Source organism: Grammomys surdaster, unplaced genomic scaffold, assembly GCF_004785775.1.
Source record: "Grammomys surdaster isolate TR1022 unplaced genomic scaffold, NIH_TR_1.0 126187, whole genome shotgun sequence".
NCBI lineage: Eukaryota > Metazoa > Chordata > Mammalia > Rodentia > Muridae > Grammomys > Grammomys surdaster.
The window spans coordinates 8,939,679-8,965,229 of NW_021620993.1; the positions used below are offsets into that span (position 1 = coordinate 8,939,679).

At 45.4% G+C, this 25,551-nt stretch overlaps 1 protein-coding gene across 2 annotated transcripts in view; it reads left to right on the forward strand.

The window, feature by feature from the left end:
• Ap1b1 (adaptor related protein complex 1 subunit beta 1) overlaps positions 1-25,551 on the forward strand; it is a 55,556-nt gene that overhangs the window by 10,170 nt on the left and 19,835 nt on the right. For both annotated transcript variants that reach the window (XM_028758022.1, XM_028758023.1), the window contains exons 2-9: positions 11,298-11,360; positions 14,605-14,710; positions 16,963-17,098; positions 18,219-18,464; positions 19,654-19,844; positions 20,867-21,088; positions 23,974-24,094; positions 25,386-25,481. In XM_028758022.1, coding sequence (XP_028613855.1) covers positions 11,324-11,360; positions 14,605-14,710; positions 16,963-17,098; positions 18,219-18,464; positions 19,654-19,844; positions 20,867-21,088; positions 23,974-24,094; positions 25,386-25,481 — 1,155 coding nt within the window. In that variant the 5' untranslated portion in view covers positions 11,298-11,323. The remainder of the gene's footprint in view (positions 1-11,297; positions 11,361-14,604; positions 14,711-16,962; positions 17,099-18,218; positions 18,465-19,653; positions 19,845-20,866; positions 21,089-23,973; positions 24,095-25,385; positions 25,482-25,551) is intronic.

Sequence of the window (25,551 nt, forward strand, 5' to 3'; positions counted from 1 at the left end):
GCCTTGTTACACTGGCATTGAGTGAGCATTCTCCGTGTCACCCGTCTCCCATAGCTGCCTAGTCTTCCCTTTACCTTAGAGAACTTCGCTGATGCCCCACCCAGCTCAGGGTTCCCCTTGGAGCTTTGGTCACAATTTTCTGAAGGGCAGGATCACTCTCCTGTCCTCTGTCTCTATCTTTGACCTACTGCATACAACTCCCATGTGGGCATAGCCCCACACCTGCAGTACCACTCCACACTGTGCCTGCTGAATGGATGGCCGCAGTGCTCCAGTAAGTGTTCTCTTTGGTAGGTGGGAGAGCAGAGATTATAATAAGCCATGCTCTGTGGTCTCTGGTTTCTTCTTATTAACATGAATATTGTCCCAAAGAAGTGCTAACTAATTTGTTTAAATTTTTTTTTATTACTATTAGTTTAGCTTTTGTTTTCTAAAACAGGGTCTCACTATGTAGCTCTGGCTGTCCTACAACTCAGAGATCCACCTGCCTCTGCCCCCTGAGTGCTGGGCTCAAAGGCATGTCCACCACCTGCCTGGCAGGGTGGGTTGTTGGCTTTGTTTTGCTTTAATCCAGAGGAATGAGGCTCTGTTGGTAGATTACTTCTGAAGTGAGGCTCTGGAGCGAGGCTCACTGCTGAGGAAGGACTTTTGCGTGCATGGCGTACTTTTCTACCTTTGAGTCCTTTTCGTTTTGAAGCCTTTAATTACTATGAGCCTCAAGAGATGGCTTTGATTAATCAGTTCTCATCCAAATCCCAAGAGACTCACCGCTTGGCAAGCTTATCCAGACAGGCTTTTACTAGCCCTGTTACCAAACCGGATGTTCCTGCTGTTTCAGTATGTAGATGGGGCTAAAGTTACCAGCTATTCAACATCTGAGGAACTCTGTAGGGATATGTGGCAGCTTAGATCCTGGACCCCTTAGCTTGACCTGTATTCAGCTCTACCAGGGCTTCGTTCAGAGAAGAGTATTTGCCTCCCTGGACTGAGTGGGACATGTGACCTCTTCATAAGACAGTGTTAGAAGGTGTTGGCTCTACTATTTTCTAGCTATGTGACTCCAAACAAATGCCTTAACTTCTCTTGGCCTCTTGTTTTCCTTGTATGTGAGCCTGTGCTATTGTTAAAGTCTTCTTCACAGATATTATGAAGATGGGAGTTTTTAATTGATACAACTTTATTATATAGTGTGTGGAAGTCAGAGGACAATTTACAGTGTTTTTTCTCTCCACCATGTGGGTCATGGGAGCCAACTCAGTTCATTGGGCTTGGTGGCAAGCACCTTTGCCAGCTGAGCCATCTTACCAGCCCCATGTGTCTGACCACAGTGTATGTCTGTTTGTCACTCTTCTATAATCACTGGCTTTGTTCTGCATTTCATGCCAAGCCTGAGGAACAGGGGACATTTTCTCATAGTTGCTGAGCTGACTTGAAAGAGTCTGCTTGTATGAGTCCGGCAAGCACACTGTCTCAGAGAGACAGTCTAAAGTAGTTCCCCCACTGACGACTCACCTTTTGGTCTTTGAGTTGGCCTTATCTGTTTCCCTATCTTTAAAGTGAATGTCTGTGCTCACCTGTTAGGAACCTTTTCCTTTATAAAAGACTGTTGGGTGGAGGGATAGAGTGTTTGCTTTGTAGGAATGACACTGGATTCAATCACCAGCACCACTGAGTAAGATGGAAGATTGTCAGATGGGGAGAAATGCCTGGAATTCTACTCAGCCTCGCGGGGGAGGGTCACAGTTAGGCAGGGCATAAGGACAGAGGGGACATTGGTGAGATAAGCCAATCTCTGTCCTTGAGACAGCTGAAAGAGTGGCGCACACTTGATGATCAGAGTGCAGCTCTTCTGTCTTAGGTGAGGGAGAACGGCAACCACACTCCATTGTGGTGTTTGTGTGCGTGTGCTGGATAAGTGTGTGGATTCAGTCACATGCTTGGAGAGGCCAGAGGTCAACTTGAAGGTATTGTTCCTTAGGTGTTAGCCATCTGGATATTGGAGATAGTTTCTCACTGGCCAGGAACTCATTTAATTAGTCTAGTTTGCCTGGCTGGTAAGCTCCAGGGATCCACCTGGTGGTCACACGTGTACTCGCCGGCTTTCTTGCCTGAGCTCTGGAGAACTCAGGTCCTCAGTATTGCTTTGCGAGCACCTTACCAGCTGAGCGTTCTTCTTAGCTGAAGAAAGTGCCTTTTCATTTCCTCTCTTCCTTAGCCTTTCCCCTTTTCTTTTCTGAGACAGGGTCTCAGTAGGTAATCCAGGCTGACCTGGAACTCATGATCCTTGTTCCTCAGCCTCCCAAGAGCTAGAATTGCAGGTATGGACCTCTGTGTCCATTCTGACTTACTCCTGACTGTCCTTGAGGTCCGTATATCCGTATGGCAGGTTTCTGAGCAGCTGTCATCAGGAAAGGATTGAACAGTTAAAGCTCCAACAGAAACATTCAGAGGTCAGTTTTCTCTGCCTAAATATCCATGCATTCAGAGACGATGCTGGCACCTGAGACCTTAAATTGTTCTCATCTCTCTGTTTTGCTGATCAGATCCCTCATTAACTCACCAAGTGCCCTCAGTGTTCAATGCATGTACTTGCATGCTATCCTCAGAGCTTCTCAGTACAGAGAGTGCATGGCCTAAAAGGAAGAAAGTTCTGCCACTGGTCAGTGTCTGGCCCTGTGGACAATGAAACACTCTCCTCGGAGTGTTATGGCTTTCCTTCCTCTGGAAGACTTAATAAACCAAGCATGGTGGTATATACCTGTAATCTGTCCGTCAGCTGAGGCAAAAGGGTCATGAGTGTGAGGATAGCCTGACCTACATAATGGAGTCCTATTTCTTAGTTACTTTTCTGTTGCTGTGATAAAAACACTGTGACGAGAAGCAGCTTGGGGAGGAAAGGTTTTATTTCAGTTTACAACTGCACACCACAGTCCACTGTAAAGGAAGTTAGGGCAGAAGCTGAAGCAGGAGCCACAGAGGAGTGCTGCTTACTGCCTTATTCTTCAGCCTGCTCTCTTCTACACCCAGGACCACCTGCCCAGGGGGAGTACCACCCAGAGTGAGGTGGGCCTCCCACACCAGTCAATAAGACGTCCTACAGACAGCCTGGGGGAAGCCACTTCTCAAGCCCACCTCTTCTTAGATATGCTTAGGTTTGTGTCAAGTTGACAAAAACAAAACAAGACATCAGGGTATCCTGTCTCAAAAATCAGACAGGACCTGTGAGGTGGTAAAGGCACTTGCCACCAAGCATCATGAGCTGAGTTCAGTTCCTAGAGTCCACATGGTGGAGGGAGAGAGCCAGCTCCTGCAAGTTGTCCTCTTGTTGCATGCACAATTTCCCTAGACAGACAAATGTAAAAACCCTAAATCATGGAAAAAATTAGTAAGGTTGACTGGCTTTGCCTGGTTGCAGGCTGAACTTTGCCCTCTTTTTGTCCCTGTAAAAAGATGTCTCCTGCGTTTACAGCGATTCCATTCTGCTTCCTTTTATTTGACTCCAGAAGAACATCCGTTGGTATGGAAACCTTCATTGAGTGGCAAACCAGAACATTTGAAATGTGGTTATCTGACTGGTTTTCAAACTCTGCATTGACCTGTGGGCCGCCTGGGCCTGGGTGAGGAGGGAAACCAGCAGCTTATGGATGAGACAGATCTGGCCCCCGGCTTCCTTCTGTCATCCAAGTTCCACCTTCACCTGGTGTACTTATTGGGGAAGGGGGTCAGAACCTCCTTTGACAATTGGAAAATGTGAGGCCAGATCCAAAGCCACACAGCTGTTTGTAGTAAAGCCAGACTTCTGGCAGCCATCTTGGCATTGATTCAGTATCTGTTGAAGGTTAACTACAAAGCCTTCTGTTCCTGGTCTGTCTGGTGCTTGTCACAGAGTTTGATTTGTTGTGAGTCCTTGGTTTTGTAGCTTCCTTGGGAACTTGCCTTTTCATTCATTGAGCTGGCCAGTATTTGATGAGCTCCTAGAATGTGCCAGGCACAGTGCCAGTCACTGGGTTGACAACATTAAACAGAACAGACTTCTAATTAGAGGCATGAAGAAGGCTCTGGAGAGTTTGGAGGTATGAGCGAGTCTAATGCCAGGAGCCCTGTGTCCCTCTAGCTATAGAGGAAGGAAGCTGTGTGAGGCAGGAGAGTTAAAGCTGAGGCTGCAGATTGAACATGTTTACGGAGCCAGTGTTAGGGATAAATGTACCAACCCATCTAAACTGAATTATAGTAGAATAAGTGAACCACTGATAACTGTTCTGTCCTTTTTGTTTGTTTGTTTGTTTTTTGTTTTTCAAGACAGGGTTTCTCTGTGTAGTCTTGGCTGTCCTGGAACTCACTCTGTAGACCAGGCTGGCCTCGAACTCAGAAATCCGCCTGCCTCTGCCTCCCAAGTGCTGGGATTAAAGGCGTGTGTCACCACTGCCCAGCCTGTTCTGTCCTTTTAAGGATAGTGGATGCACTTGCAAACTTGAAAGATACTTGCATTTTTATACAGGGACACTAGGATACTTTGTGTACTTTACATTTTGCTTTTCCATCGACTGTTTTGGATAGTTATGAAGAAAGTATGTTGAGCTGGAGAGATGTCTTGGAGGTTAAGAGTACTGACTGACCTTCCAGAGGACTCAGGTCCCACAGTGTGGTCCCAGCCACCCGTAACTCCAGTTCCAGGGGATCCCATGCTCTTCCTTCCCTGCCTCCTGCAGACACCAGGCGTACACAAGGTGCACATACATACGTGCAGGCATGCACATAAAACTTTTTAAAAAGCATGTATAGCTAGGGATAGTGGGACATTCTTTTAATCCCAGCACTCAGGAAGCAGAGGCAGGTGGAATTTACAGTTTTGAAAGCTACTGCCAAACTAAGAGTTGTAGAAGACAATTTAGACTCCTGTTGACACCACATGAGGTCCTTATTTCCTGTACCAGCATGGAAACTTATTAGACTTTTGGGTCGTCAGTCTAACAGCTGGTCAATAGCATTTCATTGTAATTTCCATTTCTGTCTCTCTTCTCTAATGAATGTCTTCTATTTGGTAAACTGTCTACATACTGCTTCTTCATTGTTCTCTTTGTATTGGTGGGTTTTGTTTGTTTTGTGACAAAGTCTTGTTATGTAGCCCTAGGCTAGCCTCAAACTCACCATCCATCTTTTCCCCCAAGGACTGGGTACCCCATGTGCCATCGTACCTGCCTCAGTTCTAGATTTTGCCATGTTATGGAAATGATTTTGCCTTTGTTGTCGACAATTTTTATGAGTTTAAAATTTGTCTCTTTTGTTTTTATTATGTTTTGGTCATGCAGGAAAACTGACTGTTTATGCCACACAGAAAGACTTTTTTCCCCCAGTCTACCTTTTCCTCTCCAACATTGGCTCTTACTGTTTTTTTATTGTTTTGTTTTTTTCCAAACAGGGTTTCTCTGTGTAGCCCTGGCTGTGTGGAACTCCCTCTGTAGACCAGGCTGGCTGGAAAAGGTGTGGGCTATCACCACCTGGCTGCTTCTTACTTTTTTTTTTTTTTTAAATATAGTGCATTCATAAATATCAGAGGACAACCTGCACAGGTCAGCTCTTTCCCTTTTGGGGGTTCAGGGAAGAAACTAAGGTTGTCAAACTTGGTGACAAGTACATTTATATGATGAGCCGTCTTACTGACCTAGAATAGTCGTTTTCTCTTTCCTTTTTTCCTTCCTTTTCTTTCTTTTTTCCTTTCCTTTTCTTTTTTCTTTTTCTTTTTTTTTTGGCTTGTTTATTTTTTGTTTGTGATAAGGTCTTTGTAGCCCTGACCTGGAACTTGCTCTGTAGACCAGGCTCCCAGGCTGGCCTCAAACTCAGAACTCCTTTGCCTTTGCCTCCCAAACGCTGGGATTAAAGGTGTGTGCCACCCATCCAACTAAAAAATTGTTTGTAATGTCTGTGTGAGTCCCAGAAGCGGCATGCTCCCCTCTTAGCTACACAGTGTGCCAGGCTATGCATCAGGACACAGATCATCTTCATCCCCTGTAGGGGCTTCCAGCCCCACTGTAGCCAGCGTCCTCTGAGCTGACTGATACCACCATAACATAGAGCTGCTCTCCCACTGCGGCTTTATCCACATGACGCCCCATGATCTTAAGGTGCTTATATTTGTTCTGTTTGGTTGACTGTGTTCTGTTTGATGCTGAGGATCACCCCCAGGCTTCCATGAGGGCTCAGTTATGCTGTACTACTGAGGACTTCTCTGACTTCTCAGCTCTTGTCTACATTTGGTCTTGTCACTGACTCTTCAGTCCCATGCTGGCTGCCTCCCGTTAGAAGAAATATGTGAGCTACATAAATCAGAAGGTAGTGATCTCCCCATTTTAAAATGTGGAAACAACATGCCTTTAATCCCAGCACTTGGGAGGCAGAGGCAGGCGGATTTCTGAGTTCGAGGCCAGCCTTGTCTACAGAGTGAGTTCCAGGACAGCCAGGGCTACACAGAGAAACCCTGTCTCAAAAAAACAAAACAAAACAAAACAAAACACCAAAAATAACAAACAAAAAAATGTGGAAACAAAATAGAAGCCAGCATAATGGCTCAGGAGGTAAAGACACTGCTGCCAAGCTTGATAAACCCAAGTTCTATCTCTGGGACCCACACAGTGGGAGGAGAGAATCTAATTCTGCAAGTTGTCCTCTGACTTCCACACCCATGTTGGGACATGGGTGTATATCTGCACACAGTAAGTGTAATGTAAGAAAAAAAATGATGAAGTTAACTGACTTTAGTACAGTAGTCTAGTCTTTCCCTTAAAAAGTTAGTATTGTAGGAGTTAGAGAGATGGCTCAGTATGGAACACTTTGCTTTTGTAGAGGGCCTGGGTTTGATACTTAGCACCCACAGGGTGGTTTATAACCATTCATAACTCTAGCTCCAAGGGATTCAGAGTACCAGGCACACATGTGTGTACATACATACATACATGCAGGCAAAACACTCATACACATAAAATAAAATTTTAAAAATTTAAAATTACTATTAGGCTGTGGAGATGATTCAGGGAGTCAAGTTCTTGCCACACTAATATAAGAATCTGAGTTCAGATCCCTAGGATGTGATGTGGTATATGTGTCTCTAATCCCAACACAGACAGGACATTCCCTGAAATTGTGCTTGTGATATACCACAGGAAATAAGAGACCATGTCTCAAACAAGACATAAGGCAGGAATTGGTACTTAGGGTGGCCCTTTGACCCCCATGTGTGTGCTGAGATGTGAGTGTGCCTGCACTTACATACAAACACATACAGTTTTATTTTAAAGTTGTTATTAATAAGCGCTGGAGAGATGGCTCAGCAGTTAAGAGCACCTGTTGCTCTTGCATAGGACCTAGGTTTGATTCCTGGTACCCACATGCTGGCTTACAACTCTGTAACTCCAGTTTCAGGGGATCTATCACTCTCACTCTCTTCTGACCTTTTCAGGCATTAGGCACACATGTGGTACACACACATACATATACACAGGCAAAACACTTACACACATAAAATAAATAACTGTGAGACTTTTAAAATAAAGTTATTAGCAGCTGGGCATGGCAACACACACCTTTAATTCCAGGACTCAGAAAATAGAGACAGTCAGTCCTACCAGGGCTACATAGTGAGAGTCTCTCTCTCTCTCTCTCTCTCTCTCTCTCACACACACACACACACACACACACACACACACACACACACACATACACACATACACATACATCTCATTACTATTAACAATTTTGAGTCTTTGGAGAAAAGTTCATTTGAACATTTCCTTATAGATTTACGTTCATTTTATTAATTTAAAACAGATAGTTTATCTTTCTTGTTTTAAGCTGTGGGTGCTAGCTTTCACAGTGGAGTGAGGGTGTCTTTATTTTTAGCCTGGGCATTTGGGTAACTTTCCAAATCATTTTTGCTTTTCCCTCTATTCCTTTCCTTCTCTAATTTCTGGACATGACCAGCTTCTTTGGATCACAATTTCTGTATCATCTGTCCCACTGGGCCTTCTGCAGAGGATTCTGCAAAATAGATACTTCAGAAATTAGCATATTAGGGTTAGCTCAAATTTGTGGGTAGTTAGTTGTTTTACTATAAAAGAAAATATGTCAAACACTCAGCTGCAGAACTGTGCTGGTTTGACAAGCTGACCCTGAACTTTTGTGCTCAAGTACTTCTTGCCTCAGCCTTCTAAGGAACTGGAGTATAGATTATGCCATTTTCTTGTTTTTCTGTTTATTATCCACCTACCTACCTACCTACAAAAAGAGAAGCCTTCCTGTCCTTTTGTTCTCCTGGTCAGCTACATGCAACATCAAATCTATCCCTGGCAGGTTTTGTTCTGGGAATTAGGGCTCCTAGATGATAATGCTGTGCCTACAGAAGAGGGAAAGTCCCTGATGGCCTCCACTGCAGAAGAGAAATCCCTGTAGTCCAAAGTTGAATATCTGAGGCAGTTTTTTTTCTCCCCATTTTTATTTTTGTTTTTTTTTTTTTTTTTTTTTTGGTTTTTTAAAAAAGGGTTTCTCTGTGTAGCCCGGGCTGTCCTGGAACTCACTCTGTAGACCAGGCTGGCCTCGAACTCAGAAATCCTCCTGCCTCTGCCTCCCAAGTGCTGGGATTAAAGGCGTGCGCCACCACCGCCCGGCCCCATTTTTATTTTTAATAGGTGTTTGCTTGTTGCTTTTAGTAGCAACACAATGATCTTATGTACTATGTTCTCGTTCTTTCTCGGCCTCCCAAGTGCTAGAACTGTGGGTGTGCACCTCCGTGCCTAGCTGTTTCTTTCTAGATTTAACTAGCTGGAGGGGCTTAGATATTACATTCTGTGGCTCTCTGGGCTGTAGCCTGAATCATTCTCTTAGATGCAGCAAGGAACACGGGCTCTCCTGTTTTGGACCTTTGGGCAGTTATGCTCTCAATTCTGACTTCTTAAACCATGTAGCCTTTTATGGTACAGTAGAAAGCCCATTATCTTTTTCACCTTGTTATTAGCATTCTGAGAAAAGCAGCTATGTGCGCTTGCAAAAGGACATGGAAGTAAATCACCACTGATAATGAGTGCACGGCATTACGTAACTGAGCTGTCAGTAAACATGTGTCCCTGGGATCTCCAGTGGCCCTTTTATGTTTCTTTGAAGAACTGTCAATTAAACGCTGGTCTTTTGTAAAACTGTGAAGGTGGATCATGCCAGCTGTGAGGCAAGCCTGTATGCCCCTCCCCTCATGGGTTGTTTCCAGCCCCGGCCTATGCTGTGGGGACCACAGTGGCTACACTGTAGCACTTGGATCTTTTCTGAAGCAACATGTAAAGCTTACATCATTAGATCCAGCATCTCTTCTGCTGTTTGCTGCTGCTCCAGTGTGAAAGAAAGGGCCTTCATTCTTTTGGAACTTTGCAAAAGAAAGGTAGAATTGTGTCTTTTTTTACACTGTTGTTAGTGAAGCCCCTCTGGTTTTTATTTTACAGCAGTGGTTCTCAACCTTTCTAATGCTGCAGCCCTTTAATAAAAGCTCTTCCTGTCGTGTGGACTCCCGACTATAAAATGATTTTTGTTGCTAGTTCATAACTAATTTTACTACTGTTATGAATTATAATGTAAATATTTTTGGAGATACAGTTTTGAGGGATTCTCTCACTGAGCCAGGAGCTCCCTGATTGAGTTAGACTGGCTGACTAATGAGTTCTTGGAAGCCACCTACTTCCGCTTACAGTCATACATCCCTGCACCTGGGTTTTACATAGGAACTAGGGATTTGAAGTCACATCCTCACTTTATTAAAGGAACCATCTCCCCAGTTTTTAACTTCATTTTATAGAAAGTCTCAAGGAGGCTGTGTAACCTGCTCAAAGTCACAGCTTGTAGGTGGCTGAGTGGGATCATAGTTCTACCTGAGCTTAAGATGTATGTTCTCTTGAAGGAATTCTTACCCATATGAGAGGGAGGACAGTGCTCTGACCACATTTGCATGGCCAGTGCTTTTTCCTGAGGATCCATCTTGCCTGTATCCCTCCCACTTCCCCTTACTCTCTGAGCTGCTGCTCAAGAGAGGAGCTTTTGAGTACAGAGTAGATACTCAGTGAGTGCTTGCTACATGAACTGGGAGCTTCAGTGCATTCTCTGACTGCCTGACTTTTACAGTGCTTTGCACTATGAGTTCTGTACTGGGTACTATTTAAAAAAAAAAAAAAAAAAAACACCTGACCAGACAGATGTGTGTAGTCACAGTGTGCCAAACTCTGGCCTTCTAGCTAGAGATAATATAGACATTTAGAAACTTGATGGAAGTTATGGAAAGAAGACAACCCCCCACCCTTGTTTCTTGAGATTTATTATGTAGGGGGCTGGAAAAATGGCTCAGCAGTTAAGAGCACCAGCTGTTCTTCTGGAGGACCCAAGTTTGATTCTCAGCACCCACATGGTGACTCACAACCATCTGCAATTCCAGTTCCAAGGGACCTGATGTCCTCTTGCTTCCACAGGCACCAGGGACATCTGTAGTACACAGATGTACATGCAGGCACAACACTAGTATAAACATACAAATTTTAAATAATTATGTATTTATTCTATGGGATGTATGTGCACCATTTGTGCTCAGTGTCCTTGGAGGCAGGAGGAGTGTGTTTGGATCTCCTGTAACTAGAGGTGGTTGTCAGCTGCCATCTGGGTCCTGGGAAACAAATCTAGAGTCCTCTGCAGGATCAACCAGTGCTCTTAACTACTGAACCATCTCTCCAGCCCCCTCCCTCACTTCTTAAACTTTGCATTTCTCAAGGTCATTTGCACCTCTGAGGTGAGGATGGCCCCTGAGCTTTGGTGAGCTGAGCCCACAGCTGAAGTGGATATTTAGAGCATTCTAAACACTGTGAACTCTACAGGGGGGCAGGGCTATGACTGACTGGCAAGGGATTTGTATTTCTAATCTATGCTAATCTACAGTTATCTATAACTGTCTGCCTACTGATAGCCATGAAGTTTTTTTCCAGTAGTATGATCATAGATAATGATGATGAAAAAGCCAGATGACCCCAGGCTCCTGTTCTGTGGCAGATTCCTAGAAGGAAACTTGTGTCAGAAGATATGAACATTCAAAACACTGATAGGTTCCCCCAATTATCCTCCAAAATAAGACTGACCATGATCCAACAGTTCATTTGCTTGGGAACAGAGATAAGCAGCTATCTTCCTGTACTTGTGTATTCTTGATCCCTCTCATCCTCCCTGCACACACACTGACTGAAAATGGAATGGAGCACAGATCCACCCTCTTCTCTGTCTTGCAGAGTCTGGCCACAGATAAAGGACCGAAATGACTGACTCAAAATATTTCACCACAACCAAGAAAGGTACTGTATGTTTCACCACAGATCTATGCTACATCCCCCAGATCATGGGGAGCATGGGAAGGGTGGGGTCAGGGTCTGGAGGCACCATGGGAATTGATGATATAAAGACCTAAGTGTTTCTCTTAGAACCCAGGCAAGAACATTAACACCAGGCATTGGGGAAAGTCTTTGTCTTGTTCCCCATGGCTTAAAAACAGTTAAATATATTCCCCCTCCCTAGGGAAAGTACACAGTCTGTCAGCAGCCCTGCTGTGGGGGAGGTTGGTTCTTATCTCTGGGCATTATTCTTCATGTTGTAGCAGCCGTTTTTATCCTGTTAGTCATTTGACATCCTCATAAGCATTTCCAAGCAGTTCTCATGACTCAGGATTAAGCCAGTTAAGTTGCTGCACTGCAGTTTACAAAGCTGGGTTAATGTCTTTGGATAACTTATTCTTTTTCTGCTTTTAAAGAAATAGTGGACGTTGTTGTGGCTCAAAAGTGTCCTTTAACCTCTCTGTCCTGCCCTTCATTACCTGTCCTTTCTAGTGCTTGCTGACAAGGGGGAAAGGATCTTAGTTTTCTTTAAAGTGTGTGTGTGTGTGTGTGTGTATGTATCTACGTACATATATTTTTTTGTTGTTGTTGTTGTTGTTTTGGTTTTTTTTTTTTTTTTTTTTTGGTTTTTCGAGACAGAGTTTCTCTATGTAGCCCTGGCTGTCCTGGAACTCACTCTGTAGACCAGGCTGGCCTCGACCTCAGAAATCCGCCTGCCTCTGCCTCCCAAGTGCTGGGATTAAAGGCGTGCGCCACCACTGCCCGGCTTACATATATATTTGGATGGATGGATGGATGTTTTTCCTGTTTGTCTTCGCTGGATACCCATGGAACTTGAAGAGGGAGTTGGATCCTCAGAACAAGAGTCACAGAGATGTGAACCACTGTGTGGGTACTGGGAGTCCAAGCCCAGTCCTGAGAAGGCTTTTAACCACTCAACTGACTCTCCAGCCCCTACTTACTTAACCTTGGATCACTGAGTTGGATCCCTAAGTCTGCCCATCAGCAGGCATTTTGTTTACTGGTCCAGCTGTTGCTTAATTTGGTAAGGCAGCCTTGCCACATGTGCTGGGTCTCAGCTTTGGGAGGCAAAAGCAGAACAATCAGAGACTAAAGGCCATGCTTGCATACATAGCAAGTTCAAGCTTAACTTGTTTTATGGAAAGCCCTGTTCTGGATCCCCCCGACTGTGAGGAAGAGACTGAGAGACAATAAATATAAATAGACATTCCTAGATTCAAGTCTAAATCTGACATTCTGGATCTGGTTTTTGTTTGTTTTTCTTGTTCATGGCAGGGTTTCTCTGTATAGCCCTGGCTGTCCTGAAACTCGTACTATACTGCTTTGAACTCACGGAGATCTGCTTGCCTCTGCCTCCCAAATGATGGGATTAAAGGTGTGTGCCACCACCACCAGGCTTCTGGATCCGTTTTTCAAGTGAGGGACCATCCAAAGAAGATTGTAATAAAAGACTGAAGAGAGTTAGGGAGACCAGAATCACATCTCTGTAGACACAACAGCACCAGGCTAGCGTTGTGGTCTTGTGGGTAGAGAGAATTGGTTGCCTTGTATGGGATTCAGGAGCCAGGCATAGTGGCTGCTTTTGGGGCCTGTAGGAGAAAGGCAGCATCTCAGAAGCAGTCTGCCTGAGATTATTTCCTTGGTGGATTCGTAGGGCAGATTTGACTGACCTCCATCCATCCATCCACACTGAGTAAAGCAGTGACATCTCTGTGGAGGAGTACAGGGTAAAGGCTGTCACTGCTGCTGGATCCAGGTACCTCCTCTCCTGCAGGAGGAAGATGTGTTTCTTCATAAACCTGAACCATAGGATCTACAGATTTTTCTTGACCCTGTTAAGCAATATCCTTAGTGAGAGTCTGCTCAGGCTTTGCTAGGTTGTTGCTTGCTTGGTTGCTTTTCTTTTCCTTTTGTTTTTTGTTTTTTGTTTTTTTGAGACAGGGTTTCTCTGTGTAGTCCTGGCTGTCCTGGAACTCACTCTGTAGACCAGGCTGGCCTCGAACTCAGAAATCCACCTGCCTCTGCCTCTCAAGTGCTGGAATTAAAGGCGTGCGCCACCACCACCCGGCTAGGTCATTGTTTTCAGTCAACTGTGTTTACTTTCTTTTTGTGATCATGATTTTAGAAAACAAACAAAACCCCCTCATTTTCTTTTTTCTCATTAGGAGTCTACTTAGAGCTTTCTCATTCCTTTCCCCACATAATAGCCCTATCTCACCCCACCCAAAGGGACTCGGAAAAGAACCTAAGACTAGAATTCTTCATGTGGCTAATTAATATCAGCATCTGTCCTTGATGCAGAACAGAGTGCAAGGCACTGAGATGGACATTTTACAGCTGAGAGTAAGAGAATTCATTGCCCAGTCCAGAAATAGGGTCAGAGAGGCAAATGAGTGTCTATGGCAGGGCCAGCCAAGCAAAGGGATTTATTTAGAATATAGGATTTTCAAGGAACAAACTTGGTTTTCAACTTAGCCTATCTCATATGTTATGGAACAGCCTCCATTGCTCATCTGTAAAATGGGGGAAAGGCAGGTTGTTTTGAATATGAAATGAGAAAGAATATGGAAAAAATTGGTATGGTGCTGGGTTCAGAGAAAGGCTCAGGAACTGTCTGCCACCTAACATATTAGCAAGTCCTGACTGTGTCCATGGCATGGAGGTGGGGGGCAACCACACATCTGCATTTCCTTTTTCCACATCATCAAGTTCTTGAGAACAAAATTTGTTACATGCTGCAGCCCTTGTAGAATAGCTGAATTCCTGTCTCCAGGCTGAGGAAGTGAAACCCTGAGCAAGCTGTTTGAGCTCAGGCTTCTGGGAAAACAGGAAAAGCCAGCATGTGAGACCAGCCAACTCCCCTACCTCACCCTCACCCCAGCACCCCCCAACTCCATTCAGCCTCTAGGGAATCAGGGCAAGTGAGAAGGCTGAGGAGAGCTTGCTATGCATTTTTAGCAGTCTAGCTGAGCAGCCCTGGAAGACCTTGGTTCCTATTTCTTCAGTCCAGTATGGCCTCCAGGCTCCTATCACCTTAATTTCTCTCCTCAACATTTCTGTCTCTTGTCCTCCCTGAAGCCAGGGTCTAAAGCTGCTTTCTACCTCCATTTAGTTCTCTGGGAAATTGGTGCAGGAAGACATCTTACAGCATGGGGATAAACTGCTCATGGTTGTCTCCTTTTCTTAGGGGAGATCTTCGAGCTGAAGGCAGAGCTTAACAGTGACAAGAAGGAGAAGAAGAAGGAGGCCGTAAAGAAAGTGATTGCATCAATGACTGTGGGCAAAGATGTCAGGTATGCAGGAGCAAGCTGGTGACAGCCAGGTGCTGACCAGCATGAGGTGTCACAGCTTGGGTCCAGTGTGGCTCATTTCCAAACACAGGATCCTGTTTGCACATGAGTGACAAGCTGAAATGCTAATGGCTCAGACAGTAAGTGAGTGAAGTAGACCGGGTTGAAAGGGCAGCAGGCATTCCAGGGGTTGTAGCAGAAAGCCTCCCAGAAGCTCCCGAGGACTGCTGCCTATTAAAGAAAATGAGCACAGTAGAGCTGGGCATTCTAGGTTGTTTTTCTTAAGAATGGAAAATGTGGTTTTTGTTATTGTTCTATGTTCCGGCACTCAGCACCTGGTCTAGTCAGTCTTCATGTTGTATATAGTTGTGTTTAACTGCCTGTCAAAATGAGAAGTCTCCAGATGATAGATTTCAGGACTGCTCCGTATTTTCATTGGCCCATCTACAGAAAACCTTCAGATACATTTTCTCAGGTTCTCTACACATCCCATTGTATGCAATGATGTTTCTTCTGACAAAATCAATGAGACCAAGAATGAGGAACATTACTCTGAAATAGTCACATGGCTAATGCAGAACTAGAGATCGAGCCTGGCCCTTCCAGAATCCACTCTGTCCTCTGTATGTCACGGTACCTTGCACATACCACAGAGGTTCTAATACTCCCTGGCTGGACCTTACAGAATGCTCCCACTGTTCCAGGCTTCCACACAAATTGCCCACCCCATTGCTAACCTTAGGAAGGCCCTCCTGCAACCAGTTTAGGAGAGTCCCTAGCAGAGACTTCTTTAGGTCAGAGGATAAAAGGATTAAGTGTCTGGGATATGAGTGTCTCAGTGGGTAAAGGTGTCTACCACCAAGCCTGGTGACCTGAGTTCAATCCCCAGGACCCACATGGCTGTCTGCTGGTACTTGTCTTCGGCCTCCACATGTGTTCTGTTGCCCACATGTCCTAGTGCATGGGCATGGACGCACGCACATGCACGTACACACACACACACACACACACACACACACACACTAAACTATGATTTTAAAATATCTTGGGAGGATTGGACATCTCTAAGTCTCATACTTTTTAAAAGGAAAAACTATTCTCCTTCAGTTAGAATAGTACTGTCACTTCCTAACAGGAAATATCTTTCTCTTCCTTCTTAAAAGAGCTTGCTTTGTTCATGATGCCTGTGAAGTCATTCAGGCTCTTCACTTCCTCTTCCTCTCTCCACAGTGGCTCTGTTCTTCTGATGTGCCATCTTTCTAGGTGACTTTGTCCATTGCAACTCTGAGGGAACGTGGCCTGTTGGGTACCCCCTTCATGTTCTATGTTTCCTTGTTCTTGGCAATAAAAGCCCAAGAATTGAGACAGGATGATGGCTCAAATTTCAGAAAACCAATCTTTGCATTTCACATCCCAAGGCCTCTACTCTGGGACCATTATGGCACCCTGTTGGGGAGAGTACCATCAAGTACAGCAGTGGTCATAGATATGGCTCTTTATGTTGCTGACATTTTGAGAGGTGGGCGTGCGGGTTGAAGACAGAGCTTCTTTGTGTAGCCCCGGCTGGCCTGGAACTCTGTAGACCAGACTAGCTCCAAACTCAAAGATCCACCTGCCTCTGTTGGGATTAAAGATGTATACCACCTCTGCCTGGTCAATGTTAGATTAATAAGATAACTTAAGGCGTGCACCACCACCACCACTGTTTAACATTTCTTAACCTCAGAGTTATTTGAAATGGGAACACACTCCTGGCCTCTTAGGGCTGTTAAATGAGATGAAGTATGTCCAACCCTTAGCACCAACCCTGGCACACAACATATGTCTCATATACCTTGCTGGTTCTTAGTGGGTGCCAAACCTGTCCCTTCAGTCCTGCTTCCCTGAGATGCTCTGGAACCAGCAGCTCAATATAAGGGACCAATGAAGTGTTAGGAATGGGAAAAGAATGATAATTCAGCAAAGACCAGAAGAAGCTTCAGGAATGCTTTCGCTTTTAAGTATCACAAGGGCCTGGAAAAGTGGGTTTCTGGAGATGGGGAGGAGTATTGGGAATTGAACCCTGGACCTTGTATGTGCTAGGAAGTGCTCTACCATTTAAGTCCCAGCCTCAGTCAAAGTCAACTTCTGTTGCACCTTCTTTACAAATGAAACCTTTTCACTGCTTCTCCCTGTCATCCCTTCCCTCCTCTGCTGCCTAAAAAGCCTGATTTTCTCAGTCTTCAGCCTCTTCTGATGGCACTTTGATTTTGCAGTGCTCTCTTCCCTGATGTGGTGAACTGCATGCAGACAGACAACTTGGAGCTAAAGAAGCTGGTGTACCTGTACTTGATGAACTATGCCAAGAGTCAGCCTGACATGGCCATCATGGCTGTCAACACCTTTGTGAAGGTGAGGAGAAACCCAGTGGAGGTGGGAACAGGGGTGAGGGCTTCTTGACCTCTTTTTAGAGAGCTTGGCACTCAGGTTCAGTTGCAGACTTGCAGGCTTCCTTCTGCCTTTTTAGGCTGTGAGCCTCTTCCTCCAGCAGAGGGCTCCCTCTCTTTGCAGAACCACAAACCTAAAGACTATGCCTCATTCATTCCCTGTGAGGTGGCACTAGGCCTACTGGCCTCTCATTCTTCTGGGCTGGGCAGTCATTCCCTATGCCTTCTGCCAGCACAGACTTCAGCAAACATCCGAGAGCAGCTCTGTCCCCTTTCTATATGACTCCTTTCTATGCTTTCTGTTACCAGATGAGGAGCAAAGCATGAACTTAGACATTGACTCCTAGCCCACTGATGCTCACATATAGGAAAATTAGGGCTTCTGTGGCTGTATGTGCCTATAATTCCAGCACGTGGGAGGCTAAAGGAGGAGAATCGCTATGACAGTAGGTTGTAGTAGATTGTAGTAGGTTGAGTTACAGGCCAGTCTGAGCAACATGCCCTTTGAGACCCTGTCTCAAAAAAAAAAAAAAGGCGCCAGGCAGTAGTGGTACATGCCTGTAATCCCAGCACTTGGGAGGCAGAGGCAGGTGGATTTCTGAGTTCGAGGCCAGCCTGGTCTACAGAGTGAGTTCTAGGACAGCCAGGACTATACAGAAAAACCCTGTCTTGAAAAACCAGAAAAAAAAAAGAAAGAAAGAAAGAAAGAAAGAAAGAAAGAAAGAAAGAAAGAAAGAGAGAAAGAGAGAAAGAGAGAAAGAAAGGAAGAAAGAAAAGGCTAGGGTGCTAGGAGCATGGAGGTTTGGATTGCTACTCTGCTCTGACTGAGTTAGCCCATAACCTTCTCCAAAGCCTCAGCTAACTTGGTTGGGAAATGGCCTCCGGAAGCAGCAGAGAGTAGAGCCCCTCACACAGTAGGTGGCAAATGCTTGGCATGCATTCTGTAGCATTTGCTTTGAGTATTGTTGGCTGTGGTCAGTGGAGATCCCACAGCAGCTGCCTGATGTTGCTCAGAGCTGGAGGCCAGGAAGAGTAGGAAGCCACATGACTCATCCTGCCCCTGCCTAATGACTGGTTCCCCTCAGGACTGTGAGGACCCCAATCCCCTCATCCGGGCCCTGGCTGTGAGGACTATGGGCTGCATCCGAGTTGACAAGATCACAGAGTACTTGTGTGAACCACTCCGGAAATGCCTGAAGGATGAAGATCCGTATGTGCGCAAGACAGCAGCTGTGTGTGTAGCCAAGCTCCATGACATCAATGCCCAACTGGTAGAAGACCAGGGTTTCCTGGACACACTGAAAGACCTCATCTCTGACTCTAACCCTATGGTAAGTTGCGAATAGTCATTGTGATGCCTCCACAGACTCCTGGATTGCCTGAGAAGACAACCTGGGTTGGCCCTCCATCTGGCTTTCCACCTTAGAGGTTAGGGCCTTGCTGAATATCTAATTGTGCTTCTTCCTTGCTGTGATTTGCAGGGAACTAGGCCTGGATTTCCTGTGACCCTCTCAAACCAGCTACATTTAGGAAAGTTGCCTAATCTTTCAGAGTCCTGTTTGTCTCATCATTAGATTTTTGGGAGGTCACATACCTGACCTCAGCTCGCCTGATCTGGCAAGCAGTGACTACAGTCAGTGCTATGGTTTGTCCCTTTCCAGTTGCTGTCATGTCAATAACTCCTAACCAAGACCCCCTGTCATTTCCAGGCATGTAGTCCTCTGCCTTGTAGGGTTGAAATAGTGTCGCCTTACAGTACTACAGTGTAAAAGACAGGACACTAGGATGTATTAGTTGGGAACCCAGTCTGCTCACTCATTGTGATGGCAGGAGTTTACAGTGAAGTTTGTCAGGACCTGTAATCTCAGCAACCAGAAGGCTGAGGCAGGAAGCTTGAAGGTTGTAGGCCAGCCGTTGATACATAACAAGATCTTTTCTGAAATTGAAAACTACGTAAGAAAAAAATGGAATATTTAAAACACTAGGCACTGCTCCCACTCTGTATCCAACAGAAACACTGATTGCTCATAGATTAAAGACTGCTAACTAGAACACTCTGTCAGAGAGGAAAGTTGAAAACATTGTAGACTGTACAGGAAAGGAATTGTCCTGGCTGAAACATTTGGTAAACCCCTCTATAGCCTACACCCATCCACTACCAGCAGTCTTGAAGAGATCTGCAGGTTTCTTCTATCTCTGAGAAGCACAGCTGACAACCACTGCAGTGAGCACTCTGGCCAGTAGAGGGAGGTTGGGTTGCTAACAAGCATTGTCTTAAAATGCAAGATCCCTGGAGCTGGGCTTTCCTCACTTCTTTCCAATGGCTGGTGTACTGATTTTAGTTTCGTTTACAGAGGAGTCACTGCTTGTCATAGGCCAGACCTTGGGTCTCTAGGACCTATCAATAGGGTTATGCTATTCCTTCCAAACATTCCATCTTGATCTGCTAGTGTCACTAGCCCCTTTGCTCCCTGACTTGAGCAGTACCTCCAGCCTCTACTCCTCTGCCCTCTCATCCAGGTGGTAGCAAATGCAGTGGCTGCCCTGTCAGAGATCGCTGAGTCTCACCCCAGTAGCAACCTGCTTGACTTGAACCCACAGTCTATCAATAAGTTGCTGACAGCCCTTAATGAATGCACTGAGTGGGGCCAGATCTTCATTCTGGACTGTCTGGCCAACTACATGCCTAAGGATGACCGTGAGGCCCAGAGGTGAGCGGACAAACCCCTTGCTTATCAGTCTGGTTGGGTGTGGTCCTCGTGGGGCTCTCTGAGTAGGGCCTCAGACCTGAATGGGCCTCTTTCCAAGACCTTTGCTCCTAGCATCAGACACACTTTAAGGGAACTAGCCAGCTACTCATCTCCAGAGCCATGCTATCAGTTGTGTGGTTTCAGGCAATGAGCTTCCTGCTTGCTGTGAACATAGATGGAGCCTTGTCAGGAGCTGACAAGGATGTATCTGGGCTGAATCAGGAGTTTCAGAACCACTAAGTTTTCTAGGTACCTGACCTCTGGTAGGTGCCTTCAATGTTAGGTAATCTTTAAAGTAAGTCCTATCATCCTCGACAACACATCCCTATCACCTCACAGACAAGGGGACTGAATTATCGAGGGGGAGGAACAGGGTAGTTCACCCAGCTGGATCTGTCTTGACCAACGTGAGTGAGTACTTCGGCAGTGGGGAGGGACAAGCTGACAGTTGGAGGTATCTACCACATACCAGCTCTGTATTCACTGTTCACTTACATGCCTGCAAGCCTGTGACATAGACACAATTACATAAACTCTAAGATGGGGAAACTGAGGTTCATGGTGTCTTAGGCCTGTGAGTCAGTAGGCAGCAGACAAGGAGGCCTTCCTCCTATAGCTCGGTTGTTGGAGTACCTCCTGAGTATACATGAAGCCCTGGATTCTGGCTCCAGCGCTGCATCAACCATGCATGGTGGTGTATGGGTAGTCTCAGCACTTGGGAATGGAGGCGAGAGGATCAGAGTGTTAAAACCAGTAGTAGAACACTTGAGTCACAGACATGAGGCCCTAGGTTCAGTGCTATTACTGAAGAAAAAGAAAAAAGGGAAAAGGAAACCTCACTGGCTACATAGCAAGTTTGAGGCCCATCTGGGTTACATCTGTTTAAAAAACAACAACAACAAAAATACATGCTATTTTGAAAAGTGAAAAAGGACTTTTCCCCTATCTGTCTCCTTTGCTCTACTGAAATTGCTGGATGGCAGCATCTGTGAGCGGGTCACTCCTAGGCTTTCCCATGCCAACTCTGCTGTGGTGCTGTCTGCGGTGAAGGTGCTGATGAAGTTCATGGAGATGCTGTCCAAGGACCTGGATTACTACGCCACGCTGCTCAAGAAGCTGGCCCCTCCCCTGGTCACACTACTGTCAGCAGAGCCAGAGCTGCAGTATGTGGCTCTGCGCAACATCAACCTCATTGTACAGAAAAGGTACAGCGACTACCACACGTGTTCGCCATATGCTAGAGACAGGGACCCTCGAGGGAAACTGATCTGTCACCGTGTAGTGTAGAAGCCTAAGGAGTGTAAGAGGTTCTCAACCAGAGGTTCTCAAAGGGGTACCTTTCCCCTCGGGATCCTGGACAGTGTCTGGAGACATACTTGGTTTGCACAACTAGAGGTTGCTACTGGCATCCAGTGGGCAGAGACCAAGGACACTGCTTAGTATCCTACAGTGCTGTACATTCCCAGATCAGTGGTGTCAACATTGGTCAGCCTCAGAGAGGGCTGACAGGTAAAGGGAAGCGTGATGCTGCTTCGCCCTGACATCGAGCAGCTCAGAGCCTCCTGTACGGTACTTGAGATATGAAGACTTTGTATGTGTCCAGTTTTCTTGGGTTCAAAGTTCATAGGTCTCATCGAAATCCTCAAAATTGGAGACCTTAGAGATGGTGAGAGATCATGGACTTGGCGTAACCCCAAGGCCAAGGGAGAAGTAGAACAGTGCTGGGCAGCCTGCTTTCTTCCTTCTAAGGGGGTGTCTCAGGAAGTCACTGCTCCCAAGGAAGGGGTCCGGTGTTAGATGAGTAAGGTGTGAAACTCCGTAAGCAGCACCAGTCTGAAATGTCTCAGAAATGACCTCCTCTGAGGCAGCCCTGAGGGAGGGGATCTTGCAGCTGGGGGGAGATCTACCTCCTAAATTCTCCTGGCCTTTAGTCTAATAGATCTCACTGTAGTTGGGGCTTAATGATGGCAACTCATTCCTGCTGTCTGCTGCCAAGAATCAGGACCACAGTGGTCCAGCCCTAGGGAGGTAGTATACCGTACTCTTGGTCACAGCATCTGTCTGGTTCTTTTTTTTTTTTTTTTTTTTTTTTTTGGTTTTTTCGAGACAGGGTTTCTCTGTTTAGCCCTGGCTGTCCTGGAACTCAGTCTGTAGACCAGGCTAGCCTCGAACTCGAGAACTCAGAGATCCACCTGCCTCTGCCTCCCAAGTGCTGGTATTAAAGGTGTGCGCCACCACCACCCGGCCATCTGTCTGGTTCTTGATGTTTCTTAGAGAGCTAGAGATATTTATTGAGCTGGGACATTTGTGAAGATTTGGAAGGTAAACATGAGTAAAGTATTCCAAGTTACTAAGCGATGTGATGAGAATTGGGCTTTGCTGTTGCAGTGTGGGTGTCAGTGTACCAGTGTCATGGGTCACTGCATTAGTTAGAATATAGGACTAGGTCAGCATGCAAGGTCCTCTGTGCTGTATTTAATATGATAATCTCTTAAGACATTGTCTGTGTCATGCAGTCATGACATGATTGGGTAGCCTTTGTCAGGTCTTGCTTATGGAAGTCATCTTCCTACTACCTATCTCACTTCCCTCCCCACAAAGCAACCAAAGCTTATTCAGCTAGCCTCTCCATACAGTTTGTATGACAGCACAGACTCCTGAGTTCCTCCTTCCACTGTCTCCATCAAAGAGCTTCATCCCTGGCTATAACTTTGTTTTAGAATTATTAATTTTACTTTACTCTCAACCATTTAGTATGTGACAAATACAAGCTCTATAATCTTTCTAAATTTCCTTGTCTTAGAAAAAACATGTCCTGTGGGACCATTGAGGGCAGCAGGCAGCATCGGATGAGCAGGACACACACTTAGATAGCTCATCAGGTGACAGTTCGTATTAGCTAGTGCCTTCATCAAGCAGGCATTGATGATCCTAGATGTTTCATCCCCTCACTTGACCTTTTGTTCAAGAGTCTGTTTGTGTCTGCAAACGCACCCTTATGTTCTGAAGCTGGCTAGCATAGTCAGCCATTGTGCTCCTAAGACTACTCCTAAGACAGCTTGGGCATAAAGGAGAGTATGGAAGAAGTCATGAAATGCTTCCTCATGGGCTTTCCCTCTGTTGGAGGGACACAAGAGGCAAGCAACATGTGTGGAATGTTTCTGCCCAGGGAGCCTAATTGAGATGGGGTACCTAAGGTGTGCATTAGGGGTACACTCCAGTATTTCAGGACTCCAGAAGGAAAGCAGGGTTTGAGCATAAACCGTATTGTTTATAAGTAGTGTAGGCAACCATTTTTATCATTGAATGAACAGGATGAACATTCCCAGAGTTGGAGTTCACACACACCAGGTCTAATACTAGCAGATTCAGGTCTGTGGTGGTAATTGTTCCTGCATAGTTCATTCTTATTTCATGGGTTAGGAGTCAAAAGCTGAGACCACACATTGGGATTAAAACCCTAGCCTACTGCCTGCTAACCCTGTGAACTGTTTTTCCTTCCTGAGATGTGGCCCAGCAAGCTGTAGCCAGGCAGAACCACTGCTTATAATCACACAATCTTTTTTTGTTTGTTTGTTTTTGTTTTTGCTTTTTTGAGACAGGGTTTCTCTGTGTAGCCCTGGCTGTCCTGGAACTCACTCTGTAGACCAGGCTGGCCTCTGCCTCCCAAGTGCTGGGATTAAAGGCATGCGCCACCACTGCCCGGCATAATCATGCAATCTTAATAGAGGTTCTGCCTCTCTAGAAATCATATTTAAGGGCTGGAGAGATGGCTCAGTGGTTAAGAGCACCGTCTGCTCTTCCAGAGGTCATGAGTTCAATTCCCAGCAACCACATGGTGGCTCACAACCATCTGAAATGAGATCTGATGCCCTCTTCTGGGGTGTCTGAAGACAGCTACAGTGTACTCACATAAAATAAATCTTAAAAAAAAAAAAAAAAAAAAAAAAAAAGAAATCATATTTAACCTACAGCCCAGGAATCTCCCAGCAGAAGTGGAATAGCTTCCTTGAAGGTCTTATGATGTTTGTTTGTTTGTTTGTTTGTTTGTTTGTTTGTTTGTTCTCTGGGCATCCTGCCCTGCCACCAGGCCAGAGATTTTGAAGCATGAAATGAAGGTTTTCTTTGTGAAGTACAATGACCCTATCTACGTGAAGCTGGAGAAATTGGACATTATGATCCGCCTGGCCTCCCAGGCCAACATTGCCCAGGCAAGCAAGCAGAGTGTGGTGGTGTGGGGCACAAGTTTTGGTCTCAAGACAACTTCCTTCTTAGCTGTGTCTGTAGGTCAGGTCAGCTAAGCATGCTCGGTGTTGACATTTTGTCTCAGCGTTCAGTATGGGACTGGGTGCAAAGCATTGCAAGCAAGCAAAAACAACCAATATTTTTATTACTGAAGAATGTTCTTAAACTGTACACAGGTACACTCCTGAAGTCCCAGATACTTGGGTTCCTGAAGCAGGAGAATCACTTGTCCTTAGATTAAGACTATCCTGAGCAACATGTGTAGACTTCCTATATATACTCAAAAAGTTCATATATTCTCCCTATTGCCTGCCATTTATTCACTAAAGAGTGATAATTGGGCACCTAAGAATATCTCTCAGTCCGTAAAGCACTTACTAGGGGCAGTTATGAAGACTGATTGATGTCCAGAACCTATGTTTAAAAAGCTGACTGTGGGAGCTGAAGAGATAACGCTGTAGATGAGAGAGAGCACTTGCTAAGATCATGGGTTTAGTTCTCAGCACCTACGTCAAGCAGCTCACAAACAACTGTAACTACAGGTTCAGGGTATCTGATGTTGTCTTCTGTCCTCTGTGAGACACACACACACACCAATAAAAAATAATTCTTTAAAAAAAAAACTGAGTTTGGTGGTGTGCCTTTATAATTCCAACACTGAAGAGGCAGAGACAGGCAAATTCCTAGGGCTGGCTAGCCAGCTAGCCTAGCTTCATCTGCAAGCTCTAGGCCAGTGAGAGACTGTCTCAAAAAAAAAAAAAAAAAAAAGACAAAGCTCCAAAAGAAAACCTCTCGAGAGGGGGGATCAGGTCAGGAAGCGGGGCAACATTTGGAATGTAAGTAAAGAAAAGGTAGATGATTCTGAGAAATGACTCCCAAGGTTGTCCTCTGCCTTCCACATACATGTGCACACATATGTATAGCCATACCCCCATTTACCCCCAAAAGCAATAATTGAGGCTGAGAATGTAGGTCTGTGGTTAGAGCATCTACTTAGCACACAAGGCCCGGGATCAATCCCCAGCACCACACACACAAAATAATGTACTTGGTGTAGTAGCTGCTAATATAAAGCAAGGGTTGTTATGCCTCGCTACATAGTCATCCTCTACCTACCTTTTGGGTTGTCTTCCTTTTGAGGAACCTAATGACACTCTCTCCAGGGCTGTCATTGGCAGTCATGCATTCCTATTACCTAAGAGTTGTAACAGGTTGTTCCATCAGATCCATCCGACCTATTTTCTATTTGGGCCACAGGTATTGGCGGAACTGAAAGAGTATGCTACAGAAGTAGATGTGGATTTCGTACGGAAGGCAGTGCGTGCCATTGGCCGCTGTGCCATCAAGGTGGAGGTGAGTAGGTTCTAGGATTCCATTCTTAGCCAGGGAGGGGGAATGTTGTTAAAAACAGAAAGCAGCCTGA